Here is a 19,906-nt window from a genome sequence, read left to right as displayed (position 1 = left end):
GGGCCTTAAAGATGCTTTCTGATGTTATGTGGAGTTGTTGCTGTTGTTGTTCTGGGTTCAAATGGTCCTTTTCTCTCTTCAGAGTTCACTCTTTGTCTTTGCTATCTGTTCCTTTGTTCATGTGATGTGATTCTGTCTTTCTCAACTCACTGTTAGGCACTTTACTATTCCCTCTGCACCTCTCTGGCACAAGAGGGTAGGTACTGAAATTCCCGTTTTGTAATAATGGCTCTTTTTAAGTCTTGCCAGACTGCTCAGGGACTCGAACAGAGGTTGGGAAGAGTGGCTCTTGGAGTCCGTTCAGGGTGTCCATGTCCAAGGCTCTATTGGAGAGGAGCTTCCAGGTCAAAGAAAGTTTGTGAACTGTTTGCTCTACACAGTGTGGACGGCTTCTCCCTAAAAGGGAGCAAATTGTCAGCTTTCAGCCCACACAGAGAAAACATTGTCTGCATCTTGGCTCCCTAGAGAGAACATATCCTCAGTCTTCATCCACCAAAAGAGACAGAGTAGGTGAATGCAGCTACATTTAAAGGAGGGTGTGACCCTGGTGATTGAATTAAAGCCCCTTCTAGTTGCAGATCCAGGGCCTGCTTATAGGCTGTTTATTTTTTTCCCCTCACAATCAGGCAGGTTCAGTTCTCGGTTACAAGCCTAAGATGAAAGCCAATTTGGGTGTTGATTTGTTTGAAGGACACTCTGAAAAGCTGCAGCCTCAACTCTGATTTACACCTTTGTGTTTAGATGAAGTACTGAGCTGATAACTGTTATGAGCTGAGCTTCAGCCATTCATTCAGGATTACAGGGTGAGGGGGTGCAGCTGACTTTCTGCCTCCTTATTAAATCTTCTGTCTTAACAGGTCTTGAGTGTCACTAAAAATCCTATTAAAATGGCGATGCCCACTTTGACCTGCACAGTCATGGAGTATCTGGTGTTGTGACATAAACACTTGATGTGTGGCCTGTGCAGCTCCTCCTCCTAGGTCTGGTGTGGCAGGTGGTCTGTGTGTCTCAGTGACCCTTGTATGATGTCTGGAGATTTGTGCAGCTGACCAGAACAATAAAGTGTAATTGTGACATTTGTGACCTGTATTTTGATTGTTATTTAAATTGTTTATTTGTGATGAGCAAGGCAGCATTTGTCATAGTTTTGTAGAAAAAAAATGCCATAAATTAATTTCAGTCTCTTTTATAACTTCTTCTAGTCTCTTATTTTAAAATACTAGCACGGTGAAGTGTTCATTTAGTAAATTGTGCACAATGGTGAAATGTTAAGTCCTTGTGTTTTGATCACATTGTGTATTTTGGACTCTCTGTTCACTAGATATGTTAGGCCTTACATCCATCTTGTTTTGTCCGTCTTGTTGCCTTTGTTCATTGGATATTACACCCAGGCATGGGTGCGACACATTTTATTGTTATATATTGTCCCAGATGGCTGGGGACCCTACCCAGCCTGGGTGCCTGGATGGTCCTCGACAGGGGCGATACCTCCCCTGGGCCACGAGGGGGCAGCTGTCCGGGTCTGCTTATGGGCCACTGGACCGGAGCTGGGACACTCATCCCTACCAGAGGACATGGCCACTGCCAGGGGGAGCCCAGACAGTTATGAAGTCCTGGATGGCAGCACTTCTGCCACACCATGAAGTACTACCAGAAGAATTCCCAGGGGCACCCGGAGTGCTTCCAGGGGCTCTCTTGACACTTCCACCACACCAGGAAGTGTCGTCAGGGGGAGCACCTGGAGCTCTTCCGGGTTAGTATAAAAGGGGCCACCTCCCTCCAGTAGACGAGCCGGAGTTGGGAGGAAGGAGACAAAGCTTGCGAGGAGGGGAGTGGAGGTGAAAAGAGGAAGAGAGTTGGGGATGAAGGCATTGTGGTGCTTAAAGGAAAAATAAAGAATTGTGTTTTGGACATTCTGGTGTCTCCTCTGTCTGTGTCCGGGGGTATGCTTTCCACTGTATGTATTTAGAAATGTCTAATTGTTAGTTTCTCTTTGAAGAATATGAGAAAATAAAGCAATTTTGTTGTATATGACATTTTTTATTCTTCTGAAGTTGCTGTATATAATTTTAATTAAATCCTTTTTGCCTTTGTTAATTTTCTTAACAAGCAGTGGAGCAGTGAGATAAGGACTTTGTGTTGCCTGTGCAGCTTTACCACTCCTCAGGTTGGCATGACTGGTCTGCCTCATTGGTCCTCCCAGTGATGTTGTCTGGAGATTTGTGCTCATGACTGGTTGAGTCTAAACAATCCACGAATGGCCCTCTCGCTCATCTTGATCCATTCACACAACATGTAGTGATTTAATTTCCTAACAGCAAAACTTGCACAGTGGCATATAAAAGTTCAGGCACCCTGGGCAAAATTTCTGTTACTGTGACCAGCTAAATAAGTAAAAGATGACCTGGGGCCTCATGCATAACGCCGTGTGTAGAATTCGCACTATAACATAACGTTAGCACAAAAGCCGAAATGTGCTTACGCACAGAAAAATCCAGATGCAGGAATCTGTGCGTACACCAACTTCCATGACTTCAGCTCCATAAATCCCGGTCAGCGTAAAAAGTAATTCACGCGCCTGCCACCACTCCACAACTCCTTCCAGAATTACGCCTTTTTCAATATGCAAATCAATATAAATAGCCCTTAAGCTCACCGATCTGTGAAAAGACGATGGCAAAAGCACGGGGGGAAAATAGAAGAATTTCAGCGAATACCAAGTGGAGGCAAAGGAAAAACGTACTATTTGTTGGTTTAAACACTGGTATGAACAACAATAGGAAATTGATCAAGTGACATAGCGTGTTGGAGAAACTCAAAACCTCAAGTTCACAAAGTCACACAGTGCCCGAAATGAAAAAGAAGTTGTCCGATATCAAAGTTGCCATGAAAAGGCGAGTTGTAGCCTACCATCTGAGTGTCCTATGAAAGCTTATTAGGGTACAGAGAAAAATAAATAGGCACACAGTGGGGGAAAAAAGCACGAAATGTCAACTTTAATCTCAAAATTTCCACTTTAATCACGTAGTTTATTTTGCCATTAAAGTAGAACATCATAAATTTCATCTTTAAATCATTTAATTTACTACTTTCTCAAAATCCCACCGTACCTAAAGTATCACGTTAAATGCTTTGTTTTTTGTGTGTTGTTCTATGTGCTCTATGTGTGTGAATCACTACGTGCTTCTTAAACAAGCTTTCTCTTCCTCCAACAGGACAAAACCCAGTACATTCATGATATTACAGCTCTCTGAATAATTAAAATACTGAGATGTATAATTTATATAATTTTCATGATGATAGGAATTAAAGTACGTTATTAAACTTGGGAACACGGTGGCGCAGTGAAAGTGATAAACTGGTGCTGCGTCCAGTGATTGTTCCTGCCTCCATCAAGATGCTTACTTTGCCGTGCGTGACCTTCAATGAAATAATTTATTGCAGCAGTACTGTCTCTTTAGAATGTAACCCTCAAATCCTGTCCTTTTTGTTTCTCCAAGTCACGAATCACCACACAATCAGCTCTGTAACTGATGTCATGCCATCTGTAAGCTTTGAACGCCGATTCTTCAAAACTTTTAAGGAACATTGAAATAACTTTGCAGTACATTTTTAATTATTCTATCCATCCAGGGTCACACCAATCCCAGCAAGAATACAGTGCGAGGCAGGAACATCGCTAGTGCTGCAACACTGTGTCCTCACATATTAAATTATTAACAATATAGATTATTTAAATGATGTTAAAATTGTATCTGTATAATGTCTTCTTCTTTTGACTGCTCCCGTTAGGGGTCTCCACAGTGGATCATCTTCTTCCATATCTTTCTGTCCTCTCTCAACACATCCATAAACCTTCTCTTAGGCCTTACTCATTTCCTCTTGCCTGGCAGCTCTATCCTTAACATCCTTCTCCCAATATACTCATCATCTCTCCTCTGCACATATCCAAACCAGCGCAATCTCGCCTGTCTGACTTTGTCTCTCAACTGTCCAACTTGAGCTGACCCTCTAATGCCCTCATTTCTAATCCTGTCCATCCTCATCACACCCAATATAAATCTTAGCATCTTTAACACTGCCACCGCCAGCTCTGTTTCTTGCTTTCTGGTCAGTGCCACCGTCTCCAACCCATATAACATAGCTGGTCTCACTACCGTCCTGTAGACCTTCCCTTTCACTCCTGCTGATACCCTTCTGACACAAGTCACTCTTGACACTCTTCTCTTTCCAACCACTCCACCCTACCTAAACTCTCTTTCTCACTTCTCTTCCACAATCCCCATTACTCTGTACTGTTGATCCCAAGTATTTAATTTCCTCCACCTTCGCCAGCTCTACTCCCTGCATCCTCTCCATTACACTGACCTCCCTCTCATTCACATACATGTATTCTATCTTGTTCCTACTGACCTTCATTGCTCTCCTCTCTAGAGCATATCTCCAACTCTGCAGGATCTCCTCAACCTGCTCCCTTACTATCGCTACAGATCGCAGTGTCATCAGCAAACATCATAGTTCACAGGGACTCCTGTCTAATCTCGCCTGTCAACCTGTCCATCACCACTGCAAATAAGAGAGGGCTAAGAGCTGATCCCTTATGTAATCCCACCTCCAGTTTGAATGCATCTGTCACTCCTACCGCAGACCTCACCACTGTCACACTTCCCTCGTACATTTCCTGTACAACTCTTAGGTACTTCTCTGCCACTCCCAACTTCCTCATACAGTACCACAGCTCCTCTCGAGGCACCCTGTCATATGCTTTCTGCAGGTCCACAAAGACACAATGCAACTCCTTCTGGCCTTCTCTAAACTTATCCATCAACACCCTCCGAGCAAACATCGCATCTGTGGTGCTCTTTCTTGGCATGAAACCATCCTGCTGCTCACTAATCATCACCTCACTTCTTAACTTAGCTTCCACTGCTCTTTCCCATAACTTCACGCTGTGGCTCATCAATTTTATCCCCCTGTAGTTACTACAGTCCTGCACATCCCCCTTATCCTTAAATATCTGCACCAGTACACTTCTTCTCCACTCCTCGGGCATCCTCATTTTCTAAGATTCCATTAAACAATCTGGTTAAAAACTCCACTGCCATCTCTCCTAAACACTTCCATGCTTCCACAGGTATGTCATCTAGACCAACGCCTTTTCCATTCTTCATCCTCTTCATAGTTGTATAATGTAATAAACATATTTTGCTGCATTTCATCTTAGAAATGATATCGTCATCTTATGTACATACGTGCTTTATAAAGTGGCTCAAGTTGTGGAATATTATAACTATTTTCCAAGTTTACAGTTGGGTGATTGTACTTATAATTACAAACAGTTCTACAAGGAGCACTTGAACTGATTGAGTAAGTTTAGAGTTCTTGGGATGAAACTGTTTTTGAACTGCAATGTCCCTACAGGAAAGGCTCTGAAACGTTTGCCGTATGAGAGTAGTTCAAATAGACTGCATGTGCTTGATGCTATATCCCGATAATTCTCTTTCCGATCAGCTGCTGTAGAGCTGTGATTCCACACTCAGATGCAGTGGGATGAATACTTGAGAGTAACAACGCTAAGGCTATGATATTTGGAATGGTTTGGCCATTCCGTGAACCATTATATTGTTACAAATTAATTACAATCAGATGCCTTAACAATATGTGGTTAATTTCTGTGTATTTGATAGAGCCGCGTCAGGGATGTGGATCTAAAAAAGAAAGGGAAACCACACTGGAACAAAAGCACTACATTGACGCTGGGTGGCGCCAGTTTGCAAAACCAAGCAGGGAACTTGTGTACGCCAAGGATTTAGCTGGCCTGAAAATGTGCTTGGCTTTACACCAAGTTTAGTTTTTATACATACAATACACAATGCAATACAGTTTATTTTTGTATAGCCCAAAATCACACAGGAAGTGCTGCAATGGGCTTTAACAGGCCCTGCCTTTTGACAGCCCCCCAGCCTTGACTCTCTGAGAAGACAAGGAAAAACTCCCAATAAAAACCTTGTAGGGAAAAATGGAAGAAACCTCGGGAAAGGCAGTTCAAAGAGAGACCCCTTTCCAGGTAGGTTGGGCGTGCAGTGGGTGTCAAAAGTAGGGGGTCAATATAATACAATACACAGAACATCACGATGTGAGCGTGGAAACGGGAGTATGCAGCATTTTTTATACATGAGACCCCAGGCGTCCAATGACTTTCTTCTGCAGCACCTCCTGGTGTGGCGGAAGTGCTGCTAAACAGGGCCCAGTAAACCTCCAGGCACCTCCTGGTGGTGGCAATGGGCCCCAACAAGGTTGAGCTTCCATGCTCCAAACCTGTGGCCCTGTTGCAAGCCAAGGGGGCTGCCCTCTATCGGTCTGGGGAAGACAGTATCCAGAATAAGCCCTCTCCCCCTGTCTTTCTGTGTTGAAGCCATCACTGCTGGAAATGGGCTCAGGCAGTCTGTCACACCGCAGATTGTCGTTAATGTTCAGATCAATGAACTGAGAGAGCCACGACAAAACCTTAAGCTCCTTGAGGAGTCCATGGTGAATTCTGGGGTGCAGTTCTGATCATTATCCTTTTGTAGAAGCCATACTCTTTTTTTTTTTTCATTTTTAGCTTTTATAGGTGGTGTGATGTTTGCCTCAGAATTTTCTAATATTTAATTGAATCCATTCTTCCCTCTACCAGTGAACAGTTCCCGGTACTCCTGGCTTCAACACAAGCCTAAAACGTGATTGATCTTCTCCCATCCTTAACAGTCAGAGACGTTTTCTTGTCATAGAATTCTGTGCCCTTTTTCCTCCAAACACACATTTGCACATTTGGCCAAAAAGTTATTTTTTGACTTCATCAGTTCACATGGTTTAGTTCCAAAATGCATCAGGCTTGTTTAGATGTTCATCTGCAACCTTTGAATTTTTTGGTGAGGGCACAGGAAATTTTTTCTTTTGATTGCTCTTTCTTGGAGGTCATATTTCTGGTGGTTTTGGTGCACAGTAGAACAGTGCATCACCACTCCAGAGTCTGACTACAAAAGACCACCAGGAAGCTTTAAGACACAGGGGTTTAGATTTGCCATTCTAGCAATGCTATGAGCAGTTGTCTTGAAAAGTTGTCTTGGTCTTTCTGACCTCTACTTGATTTCCACCATTGCTGTTAACTGCCATCTCTTAATAACGTTACCAACTGAGGAGGTGGTTACTTGAAAACTCTTTGACATCTTCTATAGTCTTTTCCTGCTTTGTGACTATAAATTATTTTATTCCTCAGAGTGTTCGACAGCTTCTTAGTGGAGCCCATGGCTGCTGATTGCTGGGACAAGATTTGAGGAGTCTGCAAATTTATACAGCTTTGGATTTTGCATCACCTGGCCATTCCTAATTATGATTGTGAACAAGCCAAAGCCCTAAGGAGCTAATTAGGGTCTGACGTCTTATGGGAAAATAAGATATCTGAGACCTCCGATCTCTTGAGGTGCACATACATTTCTGGGGTACTCCTTTTTTCATGCTACAAATCAAACATAAGGCACAAACCTTGTTTAAAATGCAGAAAATAATGTTTTATCTTTAACTTTATGGCAGTGAATATTGATGTAACTATTCACAGTAATAGTTATATTCATCAGGGGGGTTCCCACACATTTGCATGTCACTGTATATGAAATGTCATGAAAGTGTTGATCCTTTTCAGACATAGCATTATCAGGATAATCTGCTTGGCACCCAAGTGAAGAATTAAATAACGGAACCCTTAAATTTCTAGTATAGAATATGGTGGTGTATCTAAAATGATGAATTGCAATTATTTTTGAGGGATACTCTGATTTTGTCTGTTTTTTTTCAAACAGTGCCATTATTGACAGCTAAGACACATTTGTTTCCTTAGAGGTTTTCTTGCTTTCACTACATTGCTGAAAGTAGATGCGCTTAGCCGAGTGTTGTACCTAAACGTTTCTCATCAGGTTAGTTACAACAAATGACTTTGCTTTAAATACACCACAACTAACTTTTTCATTGTAAACTTTATATATAAAATTCCTGTCACATTTCAGATACTTTAAGATCTTTCCACACAGCAGTTATTTTCTTCACCACTTTCCACTTTGTGCACTCTGTCAGTTGTACGCGTGTCCTCAGCTTAACATATTCCATGTCATGAAATCGGTGGACCAGTCAACCTACAAGCCAATTTCACAAAAAACAGCAAAAACTGGGCACTTTTAATTCAAGAATGATTAATTTGTGTAACACTACTGTTTAATTCAGTTGTATTTCTTCTTTATAGCGCTCTTCATTCAGTCCAGGCTTGGACTGCTTGATGTTTTCAGCCATAACAGAGATAATAATTATATACATGAACACATACATTGGATCAAATAAACAGTAAAACCTGGCAAATTTTAGCTTACTCATCATAAATAAGTCCTGATAGATTTCCTTTAACATTATAATGGTGAGTATAAATGTCACCAGCACGTCACAAAGGTGACCAGTCCTGTTGTCACCTGCCACTCTCCTTTAGAGCTGAAACACCAACAGCTGTCCTGTTCCTCGGTTTTCTCATCTTCTATTTTTTCTCCAAGGTCACTGCAGCCTCTGTTGTTCTGTGCACTGAGGCTCACTCATCCATTGCTCTTTTGCTTTGGTGAATGAAAGAAGACATTTTGTTGTTTGTTTTGGTGTCAAGTGGTTTTAGTTCAAGTGTGGATAAATGTCAGGACACATTCTAATTATTAAAGGTGGACTTTTCATGCTTGGCGTGGCATTCTGTTTTATATAGTACCCTCCATAATGGCGGAGACAAAGAAACATTCTTCTTGCATTTGCTCCTTTAATCTACTGTTTAAAATTACAAATTAAATAATTCTGATGTAATTAAAGTACAAATTACTGATTTTCATTTAAGGGGATTTGCAAACATTTCAGTCACAACTTGTAGAAATGACAGCACTTTTTCTGAATCGTCCTCCCATTTCAGGGCACTGTAATGTTTGGGACAATTGGTGCCAGAGGTGTTTGTGATTCCTCAGGTGTGTTTCATTGCTTTAGTCTTGCAGGCCTAAGACACCTCCGCTTACTCTTACCTACAGACTATGTTTGGTCTCTGTAGTTGTCATTGTTCAACATGAGGGCAAGAGCTGTGCCAATGAAAGTCAAAGAAGCTGGAAAATAATAATGAAATAATTTGAGACATCGGAAAACCTTAAGATTACCCAATTCTACTGTCTGGAATATCATTAACAAGAAAGAACACACTGGTGAGTTCAGTAATCATAAAGGGTCTTGTAGGCCAAGTAAGACCACCACTGCTGAAGACAACAGATGTTGCTGCAGATTTCATTTTGATTAGGAGTTGCACAGCCTGATGGTAACGATATTGCATGTATCTCTTGTCACACACGTGCGCATGGGAGGCAGCTAAAGGGCTTGAGTAAAGGGCAGTTCCGAGGCATGTCGGGATGTGGCAGAGTGCACTGACTCTTTTTCTCCCTTTCGTGTAGACCATTCACGGGAGATTCCAACTGGCTCTCTTGACATCACTTCCGGGACCGAGCCTATGGAAGGAGACCTTGCCGGCTCCGGCTCCTGTGATGTCATGATCAGGCTCGAACCAATGGCTGAAGACCATGAGCCCGACCCCTATGATCTCACTTCCTATTTTCCCCTTTAAAAGCATGTACAGTGGAACCTCGGTTCACGTACAACTCGTTTCACGACCAAAAAGCTTGCCAAACTTTTGCCTCGGTTCACAACCACACACTTGGTATACGAACAAGCCAGTTTCCCTTGCCTGCCTGAGCCGAGCTGAGAGAGAGAGCAAGAGCGAGCGAGCACGTGCCTGCTGGGGAGGGGGAGGAGGAGATTGCTGCACTGTTTGCCTGTCTATCTGCAGCCAGTAAGTGCAAGCCAACCATCCCCCCAGTTCCATGTGCCTGCTGGGGAGGGGGAGGAGGAGATTGCTGCACGTGTTTGCCTGCCTATCTGCAGGCTGTACGTGCAAGCGCACCATTCCCCCCTACAGGCAGGCTGAGAGAGAAAGAGAGAGAGAGAAAGCGAGCGAGCCGCGTGGCTGCAGGAGCTCTGTTCATTGTTCTCCTTCCATTGGCTTCTAAGCAAGTGAAGAGTGGTGAGAAGAAAGTTTTGAAGAAAATTGAAATCGAAGTAAAGAAAGAAATTTCAAGAGGTGGAAAAACTGTTTACCAGTTTACTCATTTACCAATCTGAGAACCCTCGTGCTTTCAAGCAGCACAATGTAAACAAAGCCAGACTGCCAGTAACGTGGAGGGCAAACATGAAGGGTTGGGTCACAAGAACTTTGTTTTTGGAATGGCTGCATGAGGCTTTCACTCCCACCAGCTAAACAGCTAAAAGCACCAGAAACCCAAGAAATCACAAGAGAGAAAACACCTGAAGGAAAACACTTCATGCCAGAACTCGACTCATGCAAGGTTAGTTTTCTTGGTGGTTTTTGTATTACAGGTTTTTCAAAAGTTAATTTTTCAGTTCATAGCGCGATTTGTTGCAATGTTACTTTTCTCTTTTTTCAAATGTTCGCTTTTCTCCTTGTGCTTAGAACTCATGAAAGTGTTTACAAATGGAGTTTTTCATAGCGCGATTAGGTGCAATGTTACTTTTCTCTTTTTTCAAATGTTCCTTTTTTTCCGCTGTGCTTAAAATTCATTTTATAAAAAGTGTTTACAGCGATTGGAATGTAAGGCTAAAATAGAGTGATCTTGTTACAGTACTTTTTTGGTTGCTTGTGAGTTGGTTTTTAAATGCATTTCGGATTTGTTCCAATGTTCCTTTTTTTCTGCTGTGCTTAAAACTCATTTTAAAAAAAAAATGCTGCGTAAGCACCTGCTACAGAGAGATTAGAGAGCACGAGCGAGCAAGCGCAGAGAGAGAGAGAGAGAGCACGGGCAGCTGACAGGGAAGGGATGGGGGGGAGGATAGGGGTGGGTGGTGTGTGTGTGTGTGTGTGTGCGCGCGCTCGCACTACAGAGAGAGCGCATGAGCCAGCCTGCTCCTGTAGCTGAGGGAGGGAGGGAGGGGCTTTGGTGGTGTGTGTGCTACAGAGAGAGAGAGAGCGCGAGCGAGCCAGCTTGTGTAGCTGACTGAGCAGTGAGCCTGGGTGTTTTGTGTCAGTGTTATTCAATGTTTTTACATTAGTTTACTATTACACTGTGCATTCTATGGTGTAATTAACTATATTTGTGCTTAATCTTTACATATTTTTACATATTTACATACAGTTTGTACGGTCTGGAACGGATTAATTGTATTTACGTACAATCCTATGGGTGAAACTGCTTTGGTTCATGACCAACTCGGTTTACGACCAAAGTTCTGGAACGAATTATGGTCGTGAACCGAGGTTCCACTGTACCTTTTCCCTCGTTTCTGTCTTTGACTTGATTGTGTGCACATCAGTGCAGTATTCATTTAAAATGACTTTTGTCAATTATACGGGTGGCTGTCCCAAACCTTTCTATGATTCTGTGTCGAGTTTGTGACACTCTCTACCGTCTTAAGTATACCATCCCATACAGATGGCATTACGTGGCTCAGGGTGACTGAGAGATTCCTCACCAGTCAGGCAGTTCACACTGAAAAGTCGCAATCGCCGAAATAACCCACAGCTATTAAGACCTGTATGAGAAAAGGGATTGTGTGATTTCTGTATGGTGGTCTCTGTAATGAAGGCTGCAGTTCAGCACACACTTCAAAGAGGATGACAGTAGGGAGTCTAAATATGGCTAAGTCATCATCATGAGCCAAAATGTCATTGTGATACATCAAAACTCACTTCTTGTGTAGCCTGTCAAACATCAGAATGTGAAATGTGTAATGAAATGAGATTTTCTATTCACTTCTTTGTTTTTCCACCTTGAGTTGCTAAAATGCCAACACAAATAAAGTCTGCATGGGACTTACAAATACTCAAAACGTGAAGAAACTTTGAGCCAATTTAAATGGCAAGTTCTAGTTTTATAAATCCTAACATTTGCATAAGAAACAGCTTTCATATATGTGGCTGAGCATAAGGGAGTTTTATACATGTGGCTCTACTGAGTAGTTGTAATAAAGGACATAAAATTAACAAATTAAGTGTGTTTTCCAAGTACAACAAAAGTTTTATAATTACTTATGCTGATCAAAGGTTGTTCCTAATTTCAGCCATCATGTATTTAATGTGAGGTAATGTTGATAATAAGGCAGTAAATTGATAATAAGCACATTTTTTTTTTCCTTTTTGTTTTAAATTTTACACAGGAAAGAAAGATCACTGCAGTGTGGAATGTGGCAGAGAATTCTCTAACAGGAGTGCTCTTCAGAAACACACGAGAGTTCACACGGGAGAGAAGACATATTGCTGTAATGAATGTGGCAAACAGTTTTCACAAAAAGGCAGTCTTCAGAAACACATGAGAGTTCACAGTGGAGAGAAGCCATATTGCTGTAATCAATGTGGCAAACCATTTTCAGAGATGGACAGTCTTCAGAAACACACGAGAGTTCACACCGGAGAGAAGCCATATTGCTGTAATGAATGTGGTAAACAGTTTTCACAAATAATCAATCTGAAGAACCATATTAGAGTTCACACTACAGAGAAGCCATATTGCTGTAATGAATGTGGTAAACAGTTTTCACATATGAGCAGTCTTCAGAAACACACGAGAGTTCACACCGGAGAGAAGCCATATTGCTGTAATGAATGTGGCAAACAGTTTTCAGTGATGGGCAATCTACAGAAACACACAAGAGTTCACACTGGAGAGAAGCCATATTGCTGTAATGAATGTGGCAAACAGTTTTCAATGATGGGCAATCTACAGAAACACACAAGAGTTCACACTAGAGAGAAGCCATATTGCTGTAATTGAATGTGGTAAACAGTTTTTTACATATAACCAGTATGAAGGATCACACAAAAGTTCACAGGGGAGAGAAGCCATATTGCTGCAATGAATGTGGTAAAAAGTTTTCAGAGATGGGCAGTCTTCAGAGACACACGAGAGTTCACAACAGAATTAAAACAGTACAAGTTCAAAAATCAGTCCAGAAAAACAAGAACCCTTCAGGACTCAAGACTGAGGTTCAGTCCTGTCCTGAAAAGTAACCAAAATAACTATTGTTGAGAAATGAATCTCAAAGAGAAGCCATATTGCTGTTTGGAATGTGGCAAACATCTGTCAGAGCAGTACACTTCAGAGACGCACCAGAATTCACACCGGAGAGAAGTAGAACTGAACTGTCCTGACTAAAGAGTAAGGTTCACACCTGCCTTGACAGTAACAAAAAAAAAAACATTTATTTATATAGCACATTTTCATACAAACAGTAGCTCAAAGTGCTTTACATAATAAAGAATAGAAAAGTAAAAGACACAATAAGAAAACAAAATAAATCAACATTAATTAACATCGAATAAGAGTAAGGTTCAATGGCCGGGGGGACAGAAAAAACAAAAACTCCAGACGGCTAGAGAAAAAATTTTAAAAAGTAAGCACATGTAACTGACACAAATCCATCCTACTTAGTGTTGTGTCAAAAACATAGCAGTTTATATCCTTTTTCCTTCTCCAGAAACAAAATAAAGAACAGGGCGTCATACAAACGGCTTCTCACCAAAGCCCCTACAGCCTCCACCGTCGCCTAGCTCTGTTTTCATAACATACGTATTACATATAGAACTATTTACAATATATTATACACATTTCATCAGAAAAAGAAACATTTTACAATATACATAGCTTCACACAATAAATAATAGTTCAGCTTTATAATATATATTTTGCTATTTCAGTATAACAAAAAAAAAAAAACTTACTTTGACAAAAACAACAACAAAAAAAAAGAATAGAGTTTCATACAAACATCTTCTCGCCAATTCTTATTAAATAACAAATCAAATCAATTAGTAATAATTATAAACACAACTATTAATACAAAATCAATAAAATACAACTTAAAATCCAAAATATACACATGATTGCTGTACACCATGCCAAACTATGTTTTAACACTGTAGCAGTGCACTCAAAGAAAAAATGCTTTTTTAAATTTTGTTTGTTTACTTTTGATAATAAAACATACAAAACTGTATATAAGAACTAAGTGGGGTTGGCACATAACTTTTTTAACACTTTAGAATTACCAAATAATATACATTTCAAATAAATAGAATAAAATTAGAAAAGGCTTGGAGAGAGCTGACTTACCTGTACAGTATCCTCCATCGCCTGAGGGTGCCTGCCGTCTGTGGGGAGTCGCATTAATTAGCATCCGTACTCCAAATATGACACTAAGTTTACACAAACAATTGCTTTTGGAAAATTCATAACTGAAAGATACAAAAAAATTAAAAAGAGAATACACTTTGCTACACATATTGCCATATTGCAGTACTGAATGTGCCAACAATTCTCACAAATCAGAATCTTCTGGGCCACAAAGAATTCAGACTGGGTGCCACCTCCAGAAGTAGGCTTAGTTGGAGAAGATCCACACCGGGGGCTATCAACCCTTTGTCATGGCATACCACCCAAAAAATATAAATGTTTTGATATACCTGCATTTTATTTTGGTGTTAAATTGTTAATTACTGAACTGTTGTTATGTTAAACTAAAGGTAGAATTTCTTTTTTCACCCAGAAAATGTTCTTTCAGAGAGCTTTTATAAGGTACTAGCAATGTTAACCTGTCAAAGACATGTTTTAGAATGAATTTCAAAACGATTTGATATGTTAGGACTGGTAGGCACTGGCAGTGTGTCACCATGAGGAGGTCACTTCAGCCGTCTGTGCTAATACTGGAAAAGCAAACGAAATGCCAGCAATTGTGTCTCAAATGTTGTAAGTCTCCTCAGCGTCAGTAAATATTATTTTTATTATTATTGTCAAAAAGTTTAGTAAAGTCACGCCTTTTGACTAGAAGGGGTTTCCTGTTCCCGAGAGACTTTGCATTCCACTATCTTGGTTTTCCTACACTGTGCTTACTTTATTGTTGTATATTATTTGCTGCTTTGAATAAATTACAATCACCTGTCTGTCATCTCCTGTCATGATGGTGACTCCTGCACTCTGCTTTCTGTTGGCCAAACCCTGCGAATTAGCACATTTTCCAGAGGACCGTGAAACCCCTTTTACATGGTCTTTTGAGCTGAAAGCTAAACTGACCAACACGAGAGCAAAATTGACAAAGCAGTGTGTGCGGAGGAGCCTAACCTCATCTCTAGTGCACTGGGCATCGATGTGGAAGAGAACATCTGAGCTGACATCTCCTCATTCAGCCAAACCCCAACTCTCACACTCCAGACAACCCATCTGTGGGCGCCGCTACAGCCTTTCAGACAACGGGCTCAGTGCACTAAGCTTGAAGTGCTCAGCCGAGGCTGCTGAGGGACGAGGATTCCATCTCACCTTTTGCACTGGGGTGTGAGATACTGTCCTTCCAGAGGTAACTTGTTGTCCATCACGAGCTCCAAGCAAAGCGCAGATAGCAAACTGAGAAATGCAGTGAAGTAACCGATCAGTTAAGTCACATCATGGCAGCAACATATGCAGTGTGTGTACAGCTTTACTCTGACCCTTTGTTTTTTCCCCCATCGAGACAAGTGAAGAAAAGAAATGCACTGAACTGGAGGAGATTAGGATTTTGTAAGTAATGAGCAATGTAATGAATTTAATTTAAGTAACGTTTCCCAGCACTGGTCGCTTGTGAACTGTTGTTTTTGGATCTGGGATATCATCACTTAAACAATTGGTGTAAATAAACTGAAGTCTGCTTAAGCAACTGGATAAATAAATAGGCAGAAATGCAATGATGTTTAATTTTTAATCTTAATATTTTAAAGACATAATTATTGACATAACCAATCAAAGTACCAACTAATTTGTATTGTGTGGCTCAAAAGTATTAATTCATTAATCCTACTTTGAGCCTTTCACTAATTAGTGTTGTACTGTTTGTACATTTGTTTCTGTTACACAAAACTGTTCATAAAGAAACCAAAATAATTTAATATACATTGGCAACTGATTATTAATACTGTTTTGTATTAGATAGTAATCCCTGAGTTATTTCTGCTTTAAAGAAAAATAATTTGCTAGAAGGAAATATGACAAATTGCAATTAATACGTACATAGTGACTTTCCATTACAAATTTGAACTGAGAGATTAATTGCATTTGAATTTTTAATCAGTTGTCCTCATGCAAACACATAATTTAGAACCATTCCAAATGGTGAAAATCATAAAAATTGTGTATAATATACAGCGCCATTTCTTGCTCTATGAAGTCTCTACAGAAGCAGAGGGCCATCAAAGCCACTAAGGCCCCCCAAGCTGCAAGTTCAGCCTCAGTATATTTGGGGAGTATGAACATCACCTGTCTGTTTGTAGCCAGCTAAGCCCCATCATGTGTTTCATGAAGCACTTACAGTATGCTTTAAAATTAAACATTTGATTTAAACAAAACTCAGCTGCAGTAGCAGAGAAGGTTTGGCTTGCGTTTATGGGATAATCAATTCAAAATCAATGATTATCACCAGGCTGTCTTGTCACGCTATGAGTGACATCTAATGACATGCTTGATAGGAAAGCTCGCTGGCACCGCATATCATGAGTAGCTTATTGGATCGGCAGGGCTTGAATTGCCTAGTGATGGGCAGAGTGAAGCCTCACGAAGCATAGAAACATTTGAAGCATTTGACACTCACCTCTCTAGTGACACCTCCTGGCCATTCGCATTAACGTTACACAACTTAAACACAAACTCATAATCAAGTTTAATGAACTTGGTCTGTTAAACTCTATTGCTTTTAGTTTTTCCTGCTAAAGACTGGCGACAAAGAGAGGGGGTCGTCAGCAGCTTACAGTGTCTGAACTGTTAATAGATATATATTTTGTTTCATGTGTATAACAAAACAAATCATATGAGTAACTATTTCAACTGTTATTTTGGTTGATAATTACGGATTTAGGGGTTTAATTAAATATTAAATTAATCAGATGGAATGTGTTCTTACTTTGAGTGGGGGTGGTACATGGTAAATGTGTTAGTGACTGGGATTGTGCCTCTGTAACTAGAAGATTCATTAGGAATGATACAGACTGGACAACTATCATATTTGTTTAAGGAAATGTTTTATTATTGTACTGTGCTGTGACTAAGACAACTTTTTACATGTAACTTCATCATTATATTATTTAAGTTCATCGTCAGGCACCTGGAGCACATCCGGGTCAAGATAAAAGGGGCCGCCTCACTTCATTCAGGGAGCAAGAGTCCTGTCTGTTGTCAGGCTGGCTTTTACAATATATATAATCCTGCGACAAGACAAGACGACTGTTTTGAAGAGATTTTTTTCAAGTCCCGCGAGATGAGACTTTTGACATGAGATTTTTCTAGTCCCGTCTCCTCTCACCCATATTCAGCCACACCCATGGCCCTCTCATTCATGTGAATGCTTTTGACAGACACAGTTCCTCCACTCTCAGCTCTTACACATTTTTATGTTTTCCCCCCAGGTGGAATTGAAGAGTCACATAGTGTAGGGTCTCCTCAGTCTGTCAGTGGAGCAGGATGGTGACAGCAGTCTGTTGCTGAAGCTGCTCCTCTGTCTGGAGATGATCCTGTTCAGTGGATGCAGTGGATTCTCCATGATTGACAGGAGCCTGCTCAGCGCCCATTGCTCTGCCACAGATGTCAAACTGTCCAGCTCCGTGCCTACAATAGAGCCTGCCTTCCTCACCATTTTGTCCAGGCCTAAGGCGTCCCTCTTCTTTATGCTGCCTCCCCAGCACACCACCACATAGATGAGGGTGCTCCCCACAACCGTCTGATAGAACATCTGTAGCATCTGATTGCAGATATTGAAGGACACCAGCCTTCTAAGGAAGTATAGTCTGCTCTGTCCTTCCTTACACAGAGCATCAGTATTGACAGTCCAGTCCAATTTATAATCCAGCTGCACTCCCAGGTATTTATAGGTCTTCACCCTCTGCACGGTCGCCTCTTATGATCACGGGGTCCATGAGGGGCCTGGTCCTCCTAAAATCCACCACTAGCTCCTTGGTTTTGCTGGTGTTCAGTTGTAGGTGGTTTAAGTCGCACCATTTAACAAAGTCCTTGGTTAGGTTCCTATACTCTTCCTGCCCACTCCTGATGCAGCCCACGATAGCAGTGTCATCAGCGGACTTTTGCACGTGGCAGGACTCTGAGTTGTACTGGTAGTCCAATGTATTTAGGCTGAACAGGCCCAGAGAAAGTACAGTCCCCTGCGACGCTCCTGTGTTGCTTACCACAATGTCAGACCTGCAGTTCCTGAGATGCACATACTGAGGTCTTTCTGTAAGATAGTACACGATCCATACCACCAGGTATAAATCTACTCCAATCTCTGTCAGCTTGTCCCTAAGGAGCAGAGGTTGGATGGTGTTGAAGGCGCTAGAGAAGTCCAGAAACATAATTCTTGCAGCACCACTGCCTCTGTCCAAGTGGGAGAGGGATAGGTGTAACATATAGATGATGGCATCCTCCGCACCCACCTTCTCCTGGTATGCGAACTGCAGAGGGTCGAGGGCGTGGCGGACCTGTGGCCTCAGGTGGTGAAGCAGCAGCCGCTCCATGGTTTTCATCACATGTGACATCAGAGCGACGGGCTTGAAGTCATTCAGCTCACTAGGACGTGATACCGTTCGGACTGGGGTGATGCAAGATGTTTTCCAAAGCCTCGGGACTCTCCCCTGTTCCAGGCTCAGGTTGAAGATGCGCTGTAGAGGACTCCCCAGCTCCAACGCACAGGCCTTCAGCAGTCGTGGTGATACTCCATCTGGACCCGCTGCTTTGCTGGCACAAAGTCTCTCAGCTCTCTGCTTACCTGGGCTGCTGTAATTGTGGGTGGGGGGAAACTCTCTCCTTAGCTGGTATCAGTAGAAGGATAGGTGGAAGGTGCAGTACTCCGAGGTGAGAGTGGGTTAGGGTGGTCAAACCTGTTAAAGAAGTTGTTCATCTGGTTTGCCCTCTCCACATCTCTCTTGATGGTGGCACCCCGCTTCCAGCTGCAGCCTGTGATGATCTTCATCTCATCCCACACTTCATGCTGTTATTCTGCAACTTCTGCTCCAGCTTTCTCTTGTACTGCTCCTTCACTGCCCTGAGCTGGACTCGGAGTTCCTTCTACACACACTTGAGCTCATGCTGATCACCGCCTTTAAAAGCCCTTTTCTTCTGGTTCAAAAGGCCCTTGATGTCACTTATAATCCATGTCTTGTTGTTAGCATAGAAGTGTACTGTTCTTACTGGAACTTCAATGTCCATACAGAAGTTGATGTAGTCAGTAGTGCAGTCAACAACGTCCTTAATGTTCTAACTATGTGACCCCTGCAAGATATCCCAGTCCGTAGTACCAAGCAGTCTCTCAGAGCCTGCTCTGCCTCAGGGGACCACTTCCTGAATGAGCGTGTGGTTGTAGGTAGCGCCTTCACTCTTGGTTTGTAGTGAGGCTAAACAGAACCAGGTTATGATCTGCTTTCCCAAGCGCACACAGTGGGGTGGTGCTGTATGCGTCCTTAATGTTTGCATACAGAAGGTCAATAGTCCTATTTCCCCGGGTGTTGCAATCCACATACTGGGAGAAGGCAGTTAATGTTTTGTCCAGCGTCACATGGTTAAAGTCTCCAGCAGTTAGCACAAGCACCTCGGGTTGCTGCATTTGCAGTTTAGCAACATCAGAATGGAAGATGTCCCCCGCTATCTCCACATCCGCCCAAGGAGGGATGTAAACAGTAACAACAATGACATGTCCAAACTGTCTGGGCAAGTAATAGGGACGCAGACTTATGGCCAACAGTTTGATGTCCCTGCAGCAAGAGGAGATTTTAATGTTTACATGTCCAGAGTTGCAC

The 19,906-nt window shown here is 41.9% G+C and overlaps 2 protein-coding genes across 2 annotated transcripts in view; one reads left to right on the top strand and one right to left on the bottom strand.

Moving 5' to 3' along the window:
- LOC120533562 (gastrula zinc finger protein XlCGF26.1-like) overlaps positions 1-19,906 on the bottom strand; it is an 813,484-nt gene that overhangs the window by 250,802 nt on the left and 542,776 nt on the right. The gene's annotated exons all lie outside the window — the stretch shown is intronic.
- The window catches only part of LOC120534750 (zinc finger protein 721-like), a 250,293-nt gene that overhangs the window by 172,451 nt on the left and 57,936 nt on the right, over positions 1-19,906 (top strand). The window contains 2 exon segments of the mRNA XM_039762331.1: positions 12,327-12,875; positions 12,878-13,110. Coding sequence (XP_039618265.1) covers positions 12,327-12,875; positions 12,878-13,110 — 782 coding nt within the window.

The sequence above is a fragment of the Polypterus senegalus genome, chromosome 8 (genome assembly GCF_016835505.1).
Source record: "Polypterus senegalus isolate Bchr_013 chromosome 8, ASM1683550v1, whole genome shotgun sequence".
NCBI classification, from domain to species: Eukaryota; Metazoa; Chordata; class Cladistia; order Polypteriformes; family Polypteridae; genus Polypterus; species Polypterus senegalus.
Note: the sequence above shows the minus strand (reverse complement) of the source record. Positions and strands in the feature narration are given on the sequence as shown.